At 40.4% G+C, this 23,297-nt stretch overlaps 1 protein-coding gene across 6 annotated transcripts in view; it reads right to left on the bottom strand.

Annotated features, from left to right (window-relative positions):
* myo18ab (myosin XVIIIA b) overlaps positions 1–23,297 on the bottom strand; it is a 308,092-nt gene that overhangs the window by 58,479 nt on the left and 226,316 nt on the right. For all 6 annotated transcript variants that reach the window (XM_060848332.1, XM_060848328.1, XM_060848330.1 and 3 more), the window contains 2 exons: positions 13,488–13,688; positions 12,279–12,389 (listed from right to left, as the gene is read on the bottom strand). In XM_060848332.1, coding sequence (XP_060704315.1) covers positions 12,279–12,389; positions 13,488–13,688 — 312 coding nt within the window. The remainder of the gene's footprint in view (positions 1–12,278; positions 12,390–13,487; positions 13,689–23,297) is intronic.

Raw genomic sequence — 23,297 nt, 5'->3', positions numbered from 1 at the left:
GTTACACCAGCACCATTCCACACCTTTTCCTCCGCTTCGTTGATGACTGCTCCCACAAGGAGATTGAACAGGTCATCAACTTCACCAACACATTCCACCCTGACCTTAAGTTCACCTAGAACATCTCAGACACCTACCCGCACCCCCCTTCCTGGACCTCTCAATCAATGTTGACCAACTCCACACTGACATCTTCAAAAAACCCACTGACTCCTACAGCTATCTGGTCTACACCTCCTCCCACCCCTGCCTCATGTAAATTCGCTATCCCTTATTCTCAATTCCTCTGCCTCCGCCACATCTCCCAGGAGGACGAGTTCAGGGGGGCAGGAACAGGCTTAGACAATAGGTCGGCTGGGGCATTCAGATTTGTTTGAATCTTTGGTAGGAGGTAATACCGGGCAGTTCGGGGTTCCCGAACGAGGATGGATGCTGAGGGTGGGAGATCCGCTAAGGTGATGAGGTTGTAAATGGTCTAGGGGATTATGTTGAATCTTTGGTAGGAGGTAGAATATGGTCCAAGTGGTTCAAATTTTTTAACAGCATATTCAGGACTTCATTCCAGATCTGGTACTTTAAGCAAAGATATATTACTTCATTAGATGTATGAAGAAACAAGGTAAACAGCTGTGAAAGTAGGAGATCAGACTTAATAAGAATGTAAAATGATAAGTAATCAAATGCAAGGGTATTAGCAAAAGGAGAAGTTCAGTGAGTTGAGAGATCAAGCAAAACAATTTCACAGAAAAGGTAGACAGACGAAGGGATGATTTTTTAAAACTAAGGTGAAGAGAGTGTAAAATAAATATAGTCCTCAGGTTAAAAAGTGGGTGAAAACTAAATTCCTTGTTTGCACAGATATTGTCTGTAATAACTATAATAACAGACACTGTAATGACATTAGGGAATGTTATAGATTCAGTACATTAGACATGGGTAGAAGATACAATTTAACATGGCGAAGTGTAAAGCGAATGTTTTTAAGAGAACCGAGATCTCAGGGCTGCAATATATCTTTTCTTAAAATGTAAGTGAAAGTAAATAAAGACACTAGAAAGGTCAACTGGAAATAAGGATTTTAAACGAACTGTTACAAAAACAAAGAATAAGCTCTAATTCTGCAGTGAACATCGCCTTAGCTACAGTTACAGTTAAAGTACTGTGTAGCCTTGGGCACCCTTTACGGAAAGGATGTTAGAGGCATTTAGAAATGTATTATAAATTCACCTGAATGTCAGGGATCATAAACCTGTACTGTACAAGACCTGTTTTTACCAGAGCAGAAAAGGGTCGAGGTTTTTAGAAAAGGCAGTTTAAAAAAAACACAACAGTAAAGTACAAGGTTAAGTACATTGGTCTCGAGAGTTATACAACTTCAAATTTAGCTAAGAACTCGAAAAATTGGTTTACGGAAAGGTTTGTTGGAACATGGAATTCTTTGTTAAAGGCAGTTGTTGTGGCAGAACTACAAAGTAATTTAAAGAGAAGTTACTTGTGTTTTTAATTCTTTCATGGAATATGGTTGTCATGGGCAAAGCCAGAATCTGTTGCCCATCTCCAATTGGCCTTGGACTGAGTAACTTGCTAAGCCATTTTGAAGGGTGAGCGAAAATCAGCCACATTGCTGTGGACCTAGAGACAAGTGTAGGCCAGACTGGGTAAGGATGGCTGATTTCCTTCCCTAAAGGAGGTTTGGTAACTGTTGATGATAGTTGCCACCCTTACTGTGAGTAGCTTTGAATTCCAGATTTATTATTAGATTTTAAATCTCACCAACTGCCATACAGGAATTAAAATCCAAGTTCCACAGCATTAGTTGAGCCTCTGGTTTACTTGTTCAGATAAATTACCTTCGCACCACCAACTTCCTGGATATTTGAACCAGATGATATTTGAAAACAATGGGATTAGATTTGGAATTTCCAACTGAGTTTGCAGAGATGTAATGTGCTAAATTGGCTACTTGTACATCAGTGCTGGCCAATATCCTTGTGATTTTCCACACAGGTGAAACAACCAAAGACAAGAACGAGGGTAGGTCCGTTCAAGGACAGTAGTGGGAGATTGTGTATTGAGTCAGAAGAGATAGGAGAGGTCTTGAATGAGTACTTTTCTTCAGTATTTACGAACGAGAGGGACTGTATTGTTGAAGAGGAGAGTGTGAAATGGACTGGTAAGCTAGAAGAGATACTTGTTAGGAAGGAAGATGTGTTGGACATTTTGAACAACTTGAGGATAGACAAGTCCCCCGGGCATGACGGGATATATTCTAGGATTATGTGGGAAGCAAGAGAGGAAATTGCAGTACCGTTGGCAATGATCTTTTCGTCTTCACTGTCAACGGGGGTGGTACCAGGGGACTGGAGAGTAGCAAATGTTGTGCCCCTGTTCAAAAAAGGGAATAGGGATAACCCCGGGAATTACAGGCCAGTTAGTCTTACTTCTGTGGTAGGCAAAGTAATGGAAAGGGTACTGAGGGATAGGATTTATGAGTATCTGGAAAGACATTGCTTGATTAGGGACAGCCGGCACGGATTTGTGAAGGGTAGGTCTTGCCTTACAAGTCTTATTGAATTCTTTGAGGAGGTGACCAAGCACGTGGATGAGGGTAGAGCAGTGGATGTAGTGTACATGGATTTTAGTAAGGCATTTGATAAGGTTCCCCATGGTAGGCTTATGCGGAAAGTCAGGAGGCATGGGATAGAGGGAAATTTGGCCAATTGGATAGAAAACTGGCTAACCGGTCGAAGTCAGACAGTGGTGGTAGATGGTAAATATTCAGCCTGGAGCCCAGTTACAAGTGGAGTTCCGCAGGGATCAGTTCTGGGTCCTCTGCTGTTTGTAATTTTTATTAATGACTTGGATGAGGGAGTCGAAGGGTGGGTCAGTAAATTTGCAGATGATACGAAGATTGGTGGAGTTGTGGACAGTGAGGAGGGCTGTTGTCGGCTGCAAAGGGACTTAGATATGATGCAGAGCTGGGCTGAGGAGTGGCAGATGGAGTTCAACCCTGCCAAGTGTGAGGTTGTCCATTTTGGAAGAACAAATAAGAATGCGGAATACAGGGTTAACGGTAGGGTTCTTAGTCAGGTGGAGGAACAGAGGGATCTTGGGGTCTACGTACATAGATCTTTGAAAGTTGCCACTCAGGTGGATAGAGCTTGTAAGAAGGCCTATGGTGTATTAGCATTCATTAGCAGAGGGATTGAATTCAAGAGTCGTGAAGTGATGTTGCAGCTGTACAGGACTTTGGTTAGGCCACATTTGGAGTACTGTGTGCAGTTCTGGTTGCCTCACTTTAGGAAAGATGTGGAAGCTTTGGAGAGGGTGCAGAGAAAATTTACCAGGATGTTGCCTGGAATGGAGAATAGGTCGTACGAGGATAGGTTGAGAGTTCTCGGCCTTTTCTCGTTGGAACGGCGAAGGATGAGGGGTGACTTGATAGAGGTTTATAAGATGATCAGAGGAATAGATAGAGTAGACAGTCAGAAACTTTTTCCCCGGGTACAACAGAGTGTTACAAGGGGACATAAATTTAAGGTGAAGGGTGGAAGGTATAGGGGAGATGTCAGGGGTGGGTTCTTTACCCAGAGAGTGGTGGGGGCATGGAATGCGCTGCCCGTGGGAGTGGTAGAGTCAGAATCATTGGCGACCTTTAAGCGGCAATTGGATAGATACATGGATGGGTGCTTAATCTAGGATAGATGTTCGGCACAACATTGTGGGCCGAAGGGCCTGTTCTGTGCTGTATTGTTCTATGTTCTACATGCAGTGGATTGGCTCTAAAGATGCTGGCATCAAATCACTGCATTACAATTAAAGTATACAATTCACATCATTTTTCTTATTCTCCTCTCTCTTAATTGACCATGGCGTTGCTTGATAAAGTACTCGACTAGCAAGCCCAGGAGCTGACACTAACCTAACAAACACTAAGCAATTTGCATAAGGGTGGGGATCTTCTCATCAAATGATCTTGTGCCCAGTTTACCAAATAATACAATGTGATGGAAGCAGTTGCTGGAGGTTAGAGAATTAGTCAACCAATATGAACTAATTTGAGAAGAATCAATAAATCAAGCAGGTTCTGCTGTGAAAATCATTAGGCTTTCTCAATTTATGTGTAAGCTAAATAACGGATGTTCACAAAAGGCAGTATTTTGAGAATTTGTCTGAATCTGTTAGGAGTAATAAACTGACAATATGAATTTCATGCAAATAAAAGTGAGATTCAAACTAAAATATTTCTGCTTATAAAGTCATTGAATAGTATCTTGACCTGCGTCGAAATAACGACCATAGAAAGAATTTGTTTTGAACACTAGTTAGATTGTTGTAAACTAAAACAAAATATTTCAAGAGCCTCTATTAGCATAGAACAATAAAATAAAACAGTATGGAAGCAGACCCTTCAGTACAATTTGTCCATGCCAACTAAGTTTTCCAAACTAAGCTAGTTCCATTTGCCTGCATACTGATCATATCCGTATATGAATAGAAAAGGTTTAGACATGTGCAAATTTCTTTTAATTGTTGTAACTGTATCTCCATCTATCGCTTCCTCTGGCAGTTCACTCCACATATGAACCACCCTCTTTGTGAAAAAGTTGCCCCTCCGGTACCTTTTAAATCTTTCTCTTCTCACTTTAAAATTATACCTTCTAATTTTGAGCTCCTAGGATAGAACACTGCACAATTATTCCAAAATAATGCTAAATTCCATTCAGTAGTTCTCAAAATTTTATTTTGTTGCAGTTTTTAGTGTGATTTCACCAGACGTTAACACTAGCAATTCTTGTCAATAAGACCATAAGATATAGGTGCAGAATTAGGCCATTCAGCCCATTGAGTTTTATCAGCTGTAATCAAATGGCAGAAATATTTTTCAATCTCATTTTCCTGCCTTCTCCTCATAACCGCTGATTCCCTTACTCATCAGGAATCTATATATTTTCACCTCAAATACGGTCAATGACTTGGCCTCAAAGGCCTTCTTAGGCAATGGGTCCCCCAGATTCAACACCCTCTGAGCAAAGAAATTCCTCCTCATCTCAGTTCTGAAGGATCATTCCTTCATACTCTGAACCTGTACCCTTAGATCCTAGTCTCTCCTACTAAGGAAGCTAGGGAACTTCGACAAATAAATAGTGAAATCTTTAAGAGTGTCCCTATTTCAGAGCTGGTGGTGTCCTAAAATGCATAAAGGTGTATTCCAGGACATTGCGGGAAGCTGTAGAAGTGATCGCTGTACCCCTCGCTGATATATTTTTATCAGTAGCAATTGGCGAGATGCTGGAAGATGAGAGGTTAAAGTGGTGCCTTATTTCAGAAGGGTGGTAAGGAAAAGCCAGAGAACTATAGACAGGAGAGTCTGATGTCAGTGGTGAGCAAGATGTTGAAGGAGATTCTAAAAGACAGGATTTACATGTATTTGGAAAGGCAAGGACTGATTACTGATAGTCAACATGGCTTTGTGCATGGGAAATAAACTCAATCAAGTTAGTAAGATGCTAACAAAGATGATTGATGAAGGCAGAGTGGTGGATATTGTCTCTATGGACTTTAGCTTCAACTAGGTTCATCATGGTAGACTGGTTAGTAAGGGTTAGATCACATGGAATCCAGGGAGAACTAGCCACTTGAATATAAAATTGGTTTGAAGGTAGGAGTCAGAGGATGGTGGAAGAGGGTTAGTTTTTGGACTGGAGGCCTGTGACCAGCGGTGTGTCACAAGACTCAGCATTGGGTCCACTGCTTCTTGCCATTTATATAAATGATTTGGGTGTGAATTTCAGAGGAATGGATAGTAAGTTTGCAGATCAACTTCCCTCGTATCTTCTCCTTAGTCATGGTCACTATAGTCACTTTGGTGTCCTGACTCTCGAAGTACTGGTGTTTTCTACTATGAAGTATGATGCCAAGCATCTAATCAGTTCCTCTGCCATTTGTTTGTTTCCCGTTACTACTTCTGCAGCCTCATTTTCCAATTTTCCAAGCCCATTCTTGCCTTTTGCATATCAAAAAAACTCTTATTTTTATTACTACCTATTTTACTCTCATATTTAATCTTTTCCCTACACTTATTGCTTTTTTAGTTGTCCCTGCTGATTTTTAAAGGCTGTAATCCCAGTAATTTTCACCACAACGTTTCCTTTCTCTTTTGCATTTATGCTGCCCTTGACTTCCTTTATCAGCCATGGTTGCCCTGTCCTCCCCTTAGAATGTTTCATTTTCCTTGGGATGAATTATTGCTGTGCCTCCTGAATTATCTGTAAAAACCCATGCCATTCCTGCTCCAACATTTTCCCTGCTAGGCTCAATTCTAATAAACTCTGGCAAGCTCCTCCTTCATGTCTTTGTGGTCATCCTTACTCAATTTTAATACCATTACATCTGATTCATGCTTCTTACTCTCAAACTGCAGGGTGAATTCTATCATATCATGGCTAGGGATTCCTATACCTTAAGCTCTCTATTCAAGTCATTATATGAGGTAATGTGATCCCATTACACATCACTAAACCCAGAATTGCCTGTTCTCCAGTCTCTACCACAGGCTGTTCCAAAAAAAAATTATTAAAAAAATCCCTTTTCTTGGGATCCTCTGCAAATGTGATTGTCCCAGTTCACCTGCAGATTGAAATTCACCATGAGTATTGTAATACCGCCTTTCTTAAATGCTTTCTCTATTGCCGGATTTATTTTCTGTCCTACATCTTTAGTATTGCTAGAAGGCCTATAAGAACTCCCAAAATAATCTGTTTCCTTTTGTGGTTCCTGAACTCTATCCACACAGATTCTATGTCTTCCAACCCTATATCACTTCTAGCTATCAATTTAGTTTTATTTCTTATTATGAAGGTAACTGTACACCCTATGCCCATCTGCCTGCCCTTTTGATAGGACACATTTCCTTTAACATTTAGTTCCCAATCCTGATCACACCTGCCAATTTCAATCTGCACTACAAGCCCATTTACCTTGTTTTATTCAAGGGAGAACCATCAAACATACCAAAGGGGGAATTTGATTCCATCATTGGTCCATATGGATCAGCATCGACTGGGTGATTGATGCATGTGAGCAGCTGGGTATTACACTATTCCACTCCAACCTGCAACTCCTCAACCACTAGAGGTTGAATAGGCTGGGACATTTTGTCCTGGAGTGTCAGAGGCTGAGGGGTGACCGTATAAAGGTTTATAAATTCCCTAAAGGCATGGCTAGCATGAATAGCAAAGGTATTTGGGAATCCAAAACTAGACGGCATAGATTTAAGGTGAGAGGAGAAAGATTTAAAAGCGACCTGATAGGCAACTTTTTCACAAAAAGGGTGGTGCTTGTATGGAATGAGCTGTCAGAGGTGGTGGTGGGAGAAAGTACAATTACAACATTTAGAAGGCATCTGGATGGGTACATGAATAGGAAGGGTTTAGAGGGATATAAGTCAAAACGAGCAAATGAGACTAGATCTGTTTGGGATACCTGGCTGACACAGAAGAGTTGGCCCGAAGGGTGTTTCCATTCTGCATAACTCTGATTCTATCTAGATACAAAACCATAGTCCCATGTTGACTGTGTTCCCTTATCTGCTGTGCCTGAAGTTGCACTCTTCTGTCCTATTACTTGTTCAGGAACCTTCAAATACCTTCTGCTGAGCCTCCCCCCACTTTTAACGTTTAAAGTCCTTGTGACCTTGACTTATGCCATCAGTTCCTTTAGGAGAAAGTGAGGACTGCAGATGCTAGAGATCAGAGTAGAGAATGTATTGTTGGAAAAGCACAGCAGGTCAGACAGCATCTAGAAACAGGAGAATCAATATTTCGGCATAAGCCCTCATTAGGAATGAGGTTTGTGGGTCAGTGCTGAGAGATAAATGGGAGGGGGTGAGGTAGCTGGGAAAGCGATAGGTGGACAGAGGTGAGGGAGAAAATGATAGGGCAGACGGGGAGTCGAAGTGCTCAGCCATGGGCGGTGGGGTTGGTGGGTGCAGGTGTCCCAGAGATGTTCTCTGAAATGATCCTCTAGAGGAGACCACACCAGGTTCAACGGATGCAGTAGATAACATTGGTAGAGGTACAGTTGAATTTCTGACGGATGTGGAAGGACCCCTTGGGTGAGGGGAGCGGTCTCAGCACAGGCTTTGCGTTTCCTGCCGTAGCAGAGAAAGGTGCCAGGAGTGGGGTGTGGGCTTGTGGAGGATGTGGACCTGACGAGGGAGTCATGCAGGGAATTGTCTTTTCGGAAAGCTGACAGGGGTGGGGAGAGTAATATATCTCTTGTGGTGGGGTCCGTTTGGAGGTGGCGGAAGTGGCGGAGGATGATGCGTTCTATATGGAGGTTGGTGGAGTGGAAGTTGAGGATCAGGGAGGGGTTTCTGTCCTTGTTGCTTTAGTAGGGATGGTGTTTAAGGGTGGTGGTGCTTGAAGTGGAGGAGATGCGCTGGAGGAGCACATTGTCAACCACATGGGAAGGGAAGTTGCGATCATGGAAGGAGGCAGTCATCTGGGACTTTGAGGTGGAATAGGTCAACCTGGGAACAGATCCAGTTGAGGTGGAGAAATTGGAATTAAGGGATGGCGTTTTTCGGGACCTATCAGTTCCTCTGCCATATTCTGAATGCTTCACGCATTGTGATACAAAGTCTTTATAAGTTTGTTAGATTATTGAGTTTTCCTAGACCTTTATTGTCGTTGGTTCAATATGTCACTCACTCATTCAGTCCCTTCCTTTTATCTAGTAGTAACTGGTGATCTTACCTTCTCCTTTACCTTTGATTTTTCAATTTTACATGCAGCTGACTCCTCCACCCCAACTATTTAGTTTAAAGTGCTATTGACAGCACTTGTTCTGAGATTCACCAGGTCTTTAGTCTCAGCAAAATTCAAGTGGTGCCATCTTATCGGAACAGCTCCCTCTTTCCAGAGTACTGATGCCAATGTCCAGTGAATTTAACCCTTTTTCTCCCACACCAATCTTTCAGCAATGCATTTACTTCTAATCTTGTAGACCCTGTGCCAATTAACTCATTGCTCAGATATTAATCTGGAGGTTACCATCTTTCTGGTTCTGCTTTTTAGTTTAGCCCCTGGCTGCTCTTATTCTTGCAGTAGAACCCATTTCCTCTTTCCACCAATAAGCATTGGTATCTACGTGGACCAAGCCAACTGGATCTTTTCCCTCCCACTCCAAGCTCTTCTGCAACCCAGGCAGGCAAGACAGCCTTCAAGAATCTCAGTCCTGGCCACAGAAAACATGTCAATTATCCTGACTATACTGTCCCCAATTACAACATTTCTCTTTTCTTCCCCCCTTTTGACTGGCTCCTTGTACCATAATGCTATGATCAGTTTGTTCATCCTTCTAACAGCCCCCTGTTCTCATCCACACAGGGAATAAAAGTCTCAAACCTGTTAGTCTAACTTAAGGGCAGTCGCTCTTTTAGCACTACCTGCTGGATCTCTGAATAAACCAAGTTGTTCACGATTGATAGATTTGGTCCATTTATCGGAGTAGAGATATGCTGCCATTACAGTCAGACTGGAGAAGCTTCAGACCAGAGAAGTTGATTCTAAGAATGGAGAGATTTTCTTCTGAAGTCAGGTTGAATAATTTGGATTCGTACTGGTTGGAGTGAAGAAGAATGAGAGGTGATCTTATTGCAACACACAAGATTCATAGGGAACTGAACAGGGCAAATGCAGATAGCTTGTTCCCCCTTGTTGGATAATCCAGAACCAGAAGGCATAATTTCAGAATGAAGATTTGCCCATTTAAGGCGGAGTTGTGAAATTATTTGTTCTCATGGCGTAGTGAATCAGTGGAACTTTTTTTTATTACAAGAGAGCTGTTGGGTTTGGGTAATGCGTATTTCAAGGCTGAGATAGGCAGAGTTTCAAATAATAGGGCAAAGATTATGTGGATAAGCAGGAAAATGGAGTTCATGGTTATCATGATCTCATTGAATGTTAAAGCAAACTCAATGGGCCAAATAGCCTACTTTTGTTTCTATGTCTCAATCTTATGGTAACTACAATAATGTTTGCCACAGATGACAAGAAATAGCAATATTGCTGTCTTAACCAATAGAATTGTTTATGACAACCTTCAAAAGTAATAGTTCAATCAGGGAAAAAATACTATGACCTTTAACGATGGTGCTTCTTCCTTACAATCCAAAATCACAATAGTACAATGAATTTTACCTAGAAAGCCTAAATAACAGGTGATAGCATTCCAAACATTATAATATCTGTATAATGAGTAGGACTTTGAGAAGGTGTGTATCTTGGATCAGCCCAAAAATCTGAAAAGTGGATAAGTTAAAATATTCCATGGAATGTAATTCACCCAACATCCATCTTAAATAATAAGTTAGCAGATTTTCCCCCAGGAATACAGAGGAAGATGTGAAGTAGTAAATTCCATGTATCACATAGTTTGTCAGTATTGCAAGGTGCCATATATTGACAAATGATCAACTGTTAAATTTTATTTAGGGTAACAGGCACCTAATGGAATTTAATCTATTTTAATATAGCCTAAATCTACCAAAAGTTCTAAGTGGTCCAGCGACTAGCTAACTGAGGAAGTATTGTTTGCTCCTGTTCCCTTTTACTCCGGGATGATTTGAATAGTAAAATATATTCTCTGAGCTAGGAACAACATGGTTAAGTTTATGCACATCAAATGCTATGTGTCTGAGTGACATGACTCCTGTGTTAGGACCCCAGCTATTCACAATGTACATTAATAACTTGGATAAGGGAACAAAATGTAACATGCAAAGTTTGCGGATGATACCAAGTTGGGTGGGAGGATGAACTGTGATGAGGATGCAGAGGTCCTCCAGCATGATCTGGACAGGTTGGGTGAGTGGACAAATCAACGGCAGATGCAGTATAATTTGGATATGTGGAAAATTATTCACTTTAGAAGCAAAAACAAGGCGGCAGATTACTACCTGAATGGCTGTAAATTTGGGGAGAACTGTGCAGTGGGAGCTGGGTGTCCTTGAGCACCTGTCACTGAAGGTAAGCATGCAGATGCAGCAAACCATAAAGGCGGCAAATGGTATGTTGGCCTACATTGCGAGAAGTTTCAAGTACAGGTGCAGGGATGTGTTATTGCAGTTAAACAGGGCCTTGGTGAGGCCACATCTTGAATATTGTGTGCAGGTTTGGTCTCCTTTACTGAGGAAGGATACTCTTGCACTTGAGGGAGTGCAGCGAAGGTTTACCAAGCTGATTCCAGGGATGGCGTGACTGATGTAGGAGGAGATATTGAATAGAGTAGGATAGTTTCCACTGGAGTTCAGATGAGTGAGGGGAATCTCAAAGACTTATAAAATTCTAAGAGGACTACAAAGGGTAGATACAGGGAGGATGTTTCCAACGATGAGTCTGAGGATTCGGGTTGGATCATTTAGGAAGGAGATGAGAAGACATTTCTTCACCCAAAGAGTGAAGAGCCTGTGGAATTTATTACCACAGGAAGTTGATGCCAATGCCAAAACATTAAATGTATTTTAGAGATGGCTACATATAGAACTTGGGTCAAATGGGATCCAAGGTTATAGGGAGAAACCAGGATTAGGCTATTGAGTTGGATGATCAGATCATGATAACAGCCTCCTCCTGCTCCTAGGTTTCTATGTTTCAACCTCCACCCAGTCAAGTCCCCTCAGGATCGAATATGTTTCAATTAAGTCAACTGACTCCTCTAAACTGCAGAAGATACAGGTCTATCTTTCCTGATAAGGCAATCCACACATTGCAGATAATATTCCAGTAAACTTTCTCAAAGCAGCTCCTAAATGCTTAATGATTGCTTGCATAGAGCTTGCTAACTAGTTATGTCCACAATTTTAGGATTTATGGTCACCAAGGTATTAAGGAGTTACCTTAATTAGCATGGAAGGAGCTCTATGTAAGCGGCTACAACTTAATGATGCAACCAAAATCTTCCTCTTTTAACATTATGATAAATGTTTTCTTTCCACAGAGAAATTCAAATATTCTAAAGTGGGATTGCTAATTAGTAATTTTATATTACATTAGTCGTAAATACAAAAAAGGTAACTGTTATATATCCCGACCTTACTTTTAACTTGCTGTATTTTCATGTCCCTCAGCACAAATACAGTGGAATTCTAGATGAGCGGATGTAATGTGACAGCCACAAATGTGCAACCTACACAGCCTAAAATTCAATTTTCAATAATTATTCATATAAAAGAAATATTTCTGTGTTTTAGGTATTACAGGAAGAAAGCTTACCTTTTTCTGACAAGACTGTCTAATTTCTTCCACCTCCTCCTCTTTACTTTCAATCTCCTTGGCTTGAGTTTGTCTGTGCCTTTCCATTTCCATTTCCAATCGAAGCTTGGCCTAAAATTTGGACAAAATATTCTGCTCCAGGAATGCTGAATTGCTTTGACAACTAGTTTGTCAAACACATTTTCACAGAAACAAATCTTTTTTTTTGCAAAACGTTCTCCTTTCACCCAAAAGCTCAACAGTAGCTTAGATGCTAGGCATGCTTATTTTCGGGGGCAGCTATAATGTAAACTTTCAGCATATAGAACTAGTGTAGACTCAATCTAAAGGCAATGGATTAATTCCTGTCAGTGGCAAAATTTGCAATGTACAGCTGGTTGCTGTGTAATGGTGAACTTTCTTATTGAGTTACAGTGGCCAAGTGGAGCTTAATTGTCAAATTTTTGGGACTGCAGTGGAACATCAGGTTCTTTTCTGAAAATTAGTCTTCTTCCTTCCTCTTTGACCCTCCTGGATGAATGAAAATAGGTAGAGGCAGCAGTGTGTGCAAGCTACACTAAGCAGGATTGCACTGGATTGATAAACCTAGTGGCCCATTGCTTTTTTAAAAATATATGTTCATAAGAAATTTCAAAGTGATCGATTTCATGAATATTAGAAAAACCTGTAGCCACAGTTCCAATTTTTATCAGCAAACGTTTCTCAGCTGGAAAATCTCAATATGAACTACCCAAGTCTGAAAGGAGCATCCAGTGACTAGTGTTTTTAATAAAATTCATAAAACGTTATACATTCAGGACAAAAGATTCCTTCCTGCATTTAAAAATACCATTTTTAGGAAACTGGGAGGAGCAAGGTGACATGTCCCCTCAATATAAGTGTATATCCGACTCTTTCCAATTTCCAAACATAAATATTGGCTGATCAGATTAGTCATTTGTTTCTCTACCTCCTCTGCCACACTGCTTCAAAACTTGTCATGAGGCTTGCAATAGATTCACATAATATTGAGCAGTACTGAGAGTAACTTTACATAAAAAGTAGTACAGTTGAAGTTGAAAACTTTAATTCAAAGATCTTTGGTCAAAACTCCTTCTGTGGTTGGACAGCACAAATCATTTTCTCCAAGGAAACAATTCTAAAACTGCATAAATTAAAATCATGTTTCCAGATACATTCAAGACCTTCATAAAAGAGGAATAATTGTACCTGTTCAAGCATCTGAATAGTCCCAGCTTGTTCATCAAGCTCCTCTTCCTGGTCCTTGACTTTGGCCTCTAATTCACGCACCTGCTTCTTCACTTTTGCGAGAGAAGCTTCATCTTTAGATTCTTGAGAGGAGAGATCCTGCAATTCTGCATCGAGACGCTCTGTCTTTTGGGTGATGGTGATGATTTCAGAATCCTTATCCTAATAACAAAATGGGGGAAAAAGATTGAGTAGTTCACTGTGGCACATTTGTTTAAGTTATTGTTTTATGAGGTTATAATCTAACAAGTAATACAGATGTCAATATAATCACAAAATAAATAATGTAGCAAATGGAATTTAGAATGTAACAGTTAACTCAATCCACACAAAGAAAGCTGAATTTGATAAAAACCAAAAGGCAGAATTGACTTATTCTACACTTCAAAGGAGTCCAATTCACATTTGGCTTTGAAATCTATGCTATACTAGATTTTGACTAATCTCTTCTCTTTTTTTTCCCAAAAGCATAGGAAGGCATAGAAGATGAGGAAAATCATGGATCCTAGAATGCTCAAATGAAGAATCATTATATTTTGTAAGGTTCTGCATATAGAAAACAAGTTACTAAAAGGCAACTGCTTTACCAGCAAAACTAATATTCATGGCATTTCATGCTTGTAAGCATTGATGGCTTACATGCATGAATGTACTGACAGTCAAATTGATTACTTTCAAATACAACACAAAGGGTGGTGCATATATGAAGTGAGCTACCAGAGAAAGTGAGAGGAAGATTCAATTACAACATTTAAAATATATTTGGACAGGTACATGGATAGGAAGGTTTGAGGGGGATATAGGCCAAATGCAAGCAAACGGGCTATCATAGAAAATCGTAGAAATCACAGAATCCCAACAGTGTGGAAACAGGCCCTTGAGCCCAACAAGTCCATACTTACCCTCTGAAGAGTTTCCCACCCAGACCCATTCCTCTATCCTATATTTACCCTTGACTAATGCATCTTACCTACACATTCCTGAACACTATGGGCAATTTAGCACGGCCAATTCACCTAACCTGCACATCTTTGGATTGTAGGAGGAAACCAGACAGACATGGGGAGAATATGCAAACTCAACACAAAGTCACTCGACGCTAGAATCGAATCCGGGTCCCTGGCGCTGAGAGACAGCAGTGCTAACCATTGAGTCACCATGCCATCCATTCTAGTTCAGGTTAGGAAACCAGGTCAGCATGGACAAGTTGGGCTGAAGAGCCTTGTTTCTATGCTGTATGATTCTGTCTCTAAATTCAAATGCTGAACTTCTTTTCTTGAAACACCCCTTTTGAGAACTGGAAAGAAACCAAACTTTTCAAGCTGGACATAAATAAAACAAATTTCAGTAGTGGCCTCAACCAGACTATATGTTTGATATCGGGTCCTACACTTTAGGATGTCAAGACTTCAGAAAGTGTTGAGAGATCCAGTAGTATGATACCAGAGATGAGGGACTTTCAAATTTGCTGAACAAAATAAAGTAATAGAAACATTTTATCTGCTAGTTTTTAGGATCAAAGTTCTTATGGTATTTGCTTTATCAGATGTGCAAATCTTATTCGAAAATCAAATCTATCAAAACACAAATTTGTAGGACTTTTGATGCTCACAATCATTACCCAATTATCCTGAAGTTGTAATCAGATTCATAGTGCAAGCTCAGACTAATCAAAGTGCCATCTTCCCTTCACTGCTCGAACACAGAGCAAGTAGTCGACAAAATCAATTAATTTGCCAAGGACATTCCATTTTTTGCTTGAAGCCCCATAAAAGGTTGTGTTATGCAGTGAAGTGTAACTTTTCATTGCAAACAGAGTAATAACTACTGAACAAAAACAATTGTATTTATATTATGCTTTTAATGTAATTAAAAATCCCAAGGTGGTTCACAGAGGCATAAACCAAAATATGACACAAAAACTCAAGATTAGATTAGATTAGATTACTTAGTGTGGAAACAGACCCTTCGGCCCAACAAGTCCATACTGACCCGCCGAAGCGCAACCCACCCAGACCCATTCCCCCACATTTACCACTTTACCTAACACTATGGGCCATTTAGCATGACCAATTCACCGAACCTGCACATATTTGGACTGTGGGAGAAACTGGAGCACCTGGAGGAAACCCATGCAGACACAGGGAGAATGTGCAAATGATGATACGAGGGTAGTGACCAAAATCCTGGTTAAAGAAACAGGTTTTAAAGAACATCCTATAAAAGGAAAGATTGAAAGGCTGAGAGGTTTATGAAAGAATTCCAAAGCTTACGTCCAAGCAGCTGAAGGAACAGCCACCGATGGTGAAAAGGTGAAGATCAAGAGGCCAGGATTAGTGCAATACAAAGATCTCAGAGGGTTGGAGGCCTAGGAGAAGATTTTGAACATCAAGAGGGGCAAGGCCATGGAGGAGGCTTGACAAGTATGTGAACTTTAACATTGAGGAATATTGCTTAAATGGGACCCTGTGTATATCTGCAAATTACAGAAATAATGACTGAACTGGATTTACTGTGAACTAAGAAGTGATTGGCAGAAATTGGGAGATTTAATCCTTTATGGAAGATGGAATTTGGGACACCTTACGGAAATGCATTAGAATAGCCGCATCTGCACGTGACAAAGATGTAGATCAGGGTTTCAGTACAGTGGAGGCAGAAGCACATTTGCGTGATGGAAATAGGCAGCTTTAGAAATGGCAAATGTGGTTGAAAGCTAATCTCTGGATCAAGCATGATAAATATTATACAAACTAGACTTTGCAAGATGATTATGGTTTAAAGTGTACTTTCAATTTAAAGTCAAGTCCTGGGACAGGGAATGGTGATCCTTCTGAAATCAACCCAAAGTTAAACCAATGTGCTTTAGATACTATGGAATAGAAACACTGAAATTTAATTGCCAGGCTTCACACCTTGCCACAAAAGGGAAACAAGCTGTTGGGTGAAGAACAGTCTGCTGCACCATTCAATAAAATGAAGGATGATCTGATTGCAACATTAAATCCACAATTGTGCCTGTCCCTGATAGACTTTAAACCAGTTGCTTAATAAGAATCCATTTAAACCTGCATTAAAACCATTAAAGACTTTCTTCCTCTACCTTATGAGGAAGAGTGTTTCAACAATTCAAGAGCCCTCTGAGACAAAACAAAACTTAATCTGTTTTAAATGGTGCCTCTTGATTTATAACCATGAGACCATATGAAATATGAATAGGAGTAGGTCATTCAGTCCCTCAAGCCTGCTCCACTGTACAATTCCTCATGTCCACTTTCCAGCATTGTCCCCATAACGCTTGTTTTTCATAATGATCACAAATGTCTCTACTTCAGCCTCAAATATACACCAGTACCCTGTCCCCACAGCTCTCTGTGACAAGGACTCCCCAAGACACTCAACATGTGATTGAAGAAATTCCTCCTCATGTCAAACTTTAATTGGCACCCTTTAATTCTGAGACTATGGTCAAGTCCGTGACTCTCCCATTAGGGGAAACATTCTCTCAGCATTTACCCTGTCAAATCCCTTAAGCATTCTATATATTTCAGTGAAATCAATTCTCATTTTCCTAAAATCCACTGGATTAAGTCCCAAACTACTTACCCTTTGCTCACAAGACAATCCCTCCATACCAGCGATCATCCTGTTTTTGTACTCAATTCTTCTCACAACAAACAATTAGCTCTCCTAATTACTTGCTGTATGTGCAAGCCTGTGATTCATGTATGAGGACATTCAGATTCCTCTGTATCACATAGCTCTGCAATCTCTCATCATTTACATTATATTGTTATGATATGGGTAAATTCTTCTGCTTAATTTAAACCAACAACACAGAATAGATTTATCCAGTGCACTGAAAATGTGACAGGCCAAGAACTATTTAAAGTAAAAATTAACAACTTTATTTCTTAAAGATAACAGAGAAAATTAACTAACAACTATCTTCAACTCCTTCCTCTAACCTATCTTTTACTTTTCCTTCTATAGTACTGGTCCAACAAAATTCCTGATTAAGATTTACTGAAAAATTCAACTTTCAAAACCAGCCAGTAGTTGACTCTTCTCTTTATATCTTCCTCGGTAGATTTGCTCTCCAGGTCAGTGTTGATGTTTTTCTCTGTGCAAACTCCTTCTCTAGACAGGTACCTCTCAGAGTTCTGACTAGCAGTCTACATCTGTTGGTCTTTTGGCAGTTCTCTCAACCAATCAATTTTTCCTGGTATTTTTACCCCAAAGCATTGGATTGTGTCATTGGCTTTGAATATTGTCAATATACTAAATTCAACCTTGATGAGAGTTTGGCTTTTTTTGTGGCAGGGGCGGGGGGGGGGGCGGCGGGGTATAATTTAAACTGACTGGCCTAATTCAAATATGATTTTGTCTCCAGGCAACCAGCTACCCTAGCTGCTGAACTACACGAAACATTGTATCTTATTCAGAAAACGTGGTGCTGTCAAGTAGTTCTGCTGGGTTTTAAATCTCTTAAAGGTACAGTACACCCACATCTTAATAACACCTCTTCCCTTAAGAAAAAATGAACCATCATAATGAAAATATTTTCAACTCTATAAACTCCTAATATACAGATAACTTCAATCAAAGTTCACTTTAACTTCTTCCCATTTAACTGTATATATGTGTAGATAACATTAAATGAAGATAGATCTCATCTAAACTTTATCAGTTAAATACGTGATAACTCATCTGTGATTACATTCTTACGACCACAACATGATATTTAAACTAAAAGTCTATAAAATAAGACTCCAATGAAGTGGTTTCATACTCTTGTCTTTAAAGTCTTCCAAGAACGTAAGCGGATTGTGATCCATGTACACAACCGTCTCAGACACATTGCTCGTGACGTACACATTAAAATATTGTAAGGTCAGTACCAAACTCAACAGTTCTTTGTCAATCATGGAATATTTCCTCTGGTGGATGTTGAGCTTCTTTGAAAAGTAACCAACTGGCAGTTCAATCCTATCCTCATCTTCCTGTACATGTACAGCTCCAATTCCTATGTCCTTAGCATCGATGATGACTTTAAAAGGTTTTGAAAAGTTTGGTGGAGCTAAAATTGGTTTGGTGGTTAATATTAATTTCAAATGGTCAAATGCCTCCTGGCATTGATCTGTCCATCAACACTGCGTTCGTATTCAGCAAATTGGTTAATGGTGCCACTACATTGCTGAAGTTTGGAACAGCCTTATGATAGAAACTGCTGAGTCCTAAAAATCAAAGCACCTTTATCTTTGAGGTTGGTTGTGGAAATTACTTCGATGGCTTTCGTCTTTGTGACCTGTGGGGTCAACCTTCCATGACCGATGTTATTTCCCAAGAACGTCACCTCAGCTTTTGCGAATTCAGTTTTATTTAAGTTTATCACCAGTTTTGCTTATCGTAGTCATTTAAAGAGCTCTGCTGACTGTACCATATGATCTTTCCAGGACTTACTAAAGATCAGTGCATCGTCCAAATAGACTGCACAGTTCGTTAACACAGCCACAACTCTGTTCATGAGTCTTCAAAATGTGGCGGGTGTGTTCCTTATTCCAAAGGGCATCATTTAAATCGATGTAGCCCATTTGGGGTTACAAATGCAGAAATTTCTTTTGCTGACACTGATAAAGGTACCTGCCAGTAACCAAGCATTAAGTCCAACTTGGTGATGTAACTGGCTTGCCCAAATTTCTCAATACAGTCCTCCAATTTAGGAATTGGATAGGAGTCCAATTTTGCAATGGCGTTGATGTTCTGATAATCCATGTTGAATCGCTGAGTCCTGCCCAGTTTGGGAATTAAGGCGATCAGCAAACTCCACTCGCTCTGGCTTAATTTGATGATGTCCTTGTAGAGCATGGCCTCCACCTCCATCTGGACTTGTCTGGCTTTGAAATGATTAAGCCGACAGGGGTGTTGTTTTAGGGGAGCAGTATTCCCTACATCTACTTCATGTACAATAGCATTAGTCCTCTCCATCTGACTCTTACATATGTCCTTATAGGTAATAAATCTTTCAACTGTGTTCTCTGCTCCTGAGACAGACTGCTTACTAACCTATCCCACTCTTCAAGGACTTCTCCATTTCTTAATCTATTTTGTGGCACATCAAAATCCACATCATCTGGATTTGATTCCTCTGTGGGGCAGTAACTAATACTTGTTTCTCCAGTTCTTTCTCTCTACTATAATACAGTTTCAACATGTTCACATGACATACCCGATACCTTTTTTTTTAAACCTGTCAGGCATCTTTACTAGATAGTTCACTTGACTCAATTTTTTTCTCAATTTGATAGAGACCACTAAGCCTGGCTTTGAAGGGATCTCCTATCACTGAAATCGTCCCCTCAGGAAAACATCAGAGTCTCAGAGCTTTTATCTGCCACCTGTTTCATTCTATACTGTGTCCTCTTTAGATGTTGTTTAGCTAACTCACCCATCATTTTAATCTATCCCTCCCCGAGAGATCTCAGACCTTGGTCCTGTCAATTTTACTGTAATTTCAAAGGGCCTCTCACTTCAGGCCTGTATAGTGACTCGAAAAAAAACGAACAATATAGGTTTGTTTAGCGCATCTCTAATGGCAAACAATACAAATGGGATACCTTTATCCCAATCATTTCGGTAATCCTGACAATATGCTCTCAACATGGTCTTCAAGGTCTGATGCCACCTTTCTAAAGCTCCCTGGGATTCAGGATGAGACACACTTGATTAAAATTGCTATATACTTAAGCTATCCTTAATCTTCTTAAACAGCCTAGCAGTAAAATTTGACCCTTGGCCCGACTGAATCTCTCTGGGTATCTGACTGAATCTCTCTTCTCATACTGTGAGAAGAAAGTTATTAACTCCTCTACTACCCTTTTTGCCTTGATACTCTGTAATGGAATTGCCTTTGGAAATCTGGTAGGCACACCCATTATGGTTAACGAGTACTGGTTCCCACTTTTAGTTTTTGGGAGTGGACCTATACAATCAATTATTGTATAGGTGAAAGATTCTTCAAATGCAGGAATTGGCAATAAAGGTGCTGGTTTTATTACTGCCTGTGGCTTGCCGACCATTTAGCACGTATGACACATACTGCAAAAGTTAACCATATCCTTGAGCATTCCAGGCCAGTAAGAATGTATTTGTACCTTAGCCTGAATCTTTCATACCCCGAGGTGATCTCCTACAGGTAGTTCATGTGCTACCCGTTAACACCTCTTGTCTGTATGCTACCAGAAACACAATCTGGTGCACTTCGGCCCATTTCTCGTCTGCACTAACCCTGTCATGGTCTCCATTTCCGCCTTCGAATTCTACTTTCGGATAATAACCTTCCAGAATATTCTCTGCCTCCTTTTCAGAGTACGCATCCACATATATATCTTTTATCGTTCTTGTTTTGCTGTTGCAAGTCTCTTAGTTTTTCCAGGAGTAAACACTTCTGTCTGACCCTCTGTCTGTTCGGTTTTTCCTGCACGTCAAACAGGATATCCGCTAATTGAACCTCAAGTCCTTCGTCTTTCTCTTTACTTTTTGCTTCGTGCTGTGACTTATGATAGTTGGATCTGGTTACCACACAGTCTGAGAAAGTACCAGGATAGTTTGTTTTAACTCTTCAGCTTCTCCACAACAAGAGGTGTCACTCCCACCTTGGATCCTGCCAAATCATTCCCAAGAACAAACTGAATTCCTGGAACTGACACACTGGCAATCACTCCCACTGTAACTTCCCCAGTCTTGAGTTAGCACTCCAACCTTATCATACACAGGGGAATGCTAAATTTCCGTCCATCTATCCCATAAATTATCACACTCTCAGGTAACAGATCAGAAAGTGTGCATATTTGCTTGTCCCTTACTATTAGCAACTGGCTAGATACTGTATCGCTCAAAATTATAATTTCTTGTCCGTTTCCCCCTGTTCTTTGAGTAAACTTTACTCATAGAGGCAAATTCTTTGAAGAGATCAGGTACTAACTCCATACCCAGTCCCTGCCTAGGCTGTACACTCTCCTGCAGCTCCTCAGCTCTTCTTGGGTTTTCCTTTACAACCTTCACTAATGCCATTGGCCTAGCTTCTTTTACCACGTCTTTTCCCACAGTGCCTTTCTTTAATGACCAGCACTGTGACTTTACATGCCTCACTTTCTGGCCGTGAAAACACCTTTTACCAGTGCCCTTCCGAAACCACTGGTACTATAATTTTCTGTGTCTCACTGCATTACAGTGAAAACACGAGGCCTTTCACCTCCTTTTCACCCTCTTGGGTTTCTTTAACACATGGGAAATTCTTACCAATGTTGTCTACTCTTTGTTTCATAGTGTAGGATCTCCCCTTCTCCCAACTTCTATCCGTCTCAGCCCAAAATTCTGGCCAGAAGCTAGTCTTATGCGCCAATATGTATTCATCTGCTAATTCTGCTGCCCTTCTCACTTTTAGAACTTTGTTACTCCATGCGAATTCTTACCATTTCTGGAAGTGAGTTTTTAAACTCCTCCAAAAGAATAATTTCACTTAGAGCTTCATAGGTTTTATCTATTTTCAAAGCATACACCCATCTATCAAAATGACTATGTTTAATTCTTTCAAACCCAACGTAAGTTTGATCTGGTTCCTTGTTTGTGTCTCTGAACCTCTGTCTATATGCTTCAGGTACCAACTCATGAGCACTTAAAATAGCCTCAAAATGTAGCAGAGTTTTGACATATTTGTATTTATCACTACCTTCACTTTTAATCTCCATCCTGTTAATGTGACTTTGCTAACTAAGCTGACTTTGCTGACTGCAACTTCAAGTTTAAATTCTCTCTTTTTGCTCAGCTAAGCATTTAAGATTACTTGGAGTGTGGAAACAGGCCCTTCGGCCCAACAAGTCCACACCGATCCTCTGAAGAGCAACCACCCAGACCCATTCCCCTACATTTACCCCTTCACCTAAGGCTATGGGCAATTTAGCATGGCAATTGTTTGGACTGTGGGAGGAAATCTGAGCACCCGGAGGAAACCCACGCAGACATGGGGAGAATGTACAAACTCCACACAGACAGTTGCCTGAGGCAGGAATTGAACCAGGGTCTCTGGTGCTGTGAGGCAGCAGTGCTAACCACTATGCCACCGTGCCGCCCATTTCTCTCCCCCTTTCTTCTCTCTTTTTGCTCAGCCAAGAAGCTTCTTTTCCTCTCTCTCTCCTTCTCGTTCTCTTTGGTTATCTTCTAATTCCATTTTCCTCAATTGTAATTTAAGTTTTTCTATCTCTACTGTGTACCTAAGTGTTTGAGTAATTCTCTTACACTTTCAGCTTTACTTTTGTCCTTGGTTAAACCCAAATCAACTTATTTGCTAATTCTAAAAGTATGGCCTTTTTCTTTCCTTCTAAACTTTCTTGGCAAATTTGAGAATCATCTTCAAATCCCAGAACCTCTTTAGCAATTTTGAGGGCCATTTCTCTCACTTTTAATGTAATCAACCACAAGTCACTGAAATTAAACAAATTGCCACGTGAACTTTGGAGCAGGCCCGATGATCTGGATTTTGTGTGTTTCCAAATAGAGGTTTATAAAATCATGAGGGGCATAGATAGGATAAATAGACAAAGTCTTCTCCCTGGGGTAGGGGAGTTCAGAAGTAGAGGGCATAGGTTTAGGGAGAGAGGGGAAGGATATATAAGGGATCTAAGGGGCAACTTTTTCATGAAGAGGGTGGTGCATGTATGGAATGAGCTGCCAGCGGAATTGAAGGAGGCTGATAGAACATTTAAAGACATC

This window comes from Hemiscyllium ocellatum, chromosome 31, assembly GCF_020745735.1.
Source record: "Hemiscyllium ocellatum isolate sHemOce1 chromosome 31, sHemOce1.pat.X.cur, whole genome shotgun sequence".
NCBI lineage: Eukaryota > Metazoa > Chordata > Chondrichthyes > Orectolobiformes > Hemiscylliidae > Hemiscyllium > Hemiscyllium ocellatum.
Note: the sequence above shows the minus strand (reverse complement) of the source record. Positions and strands in the feature narration are given on the sequence as shown.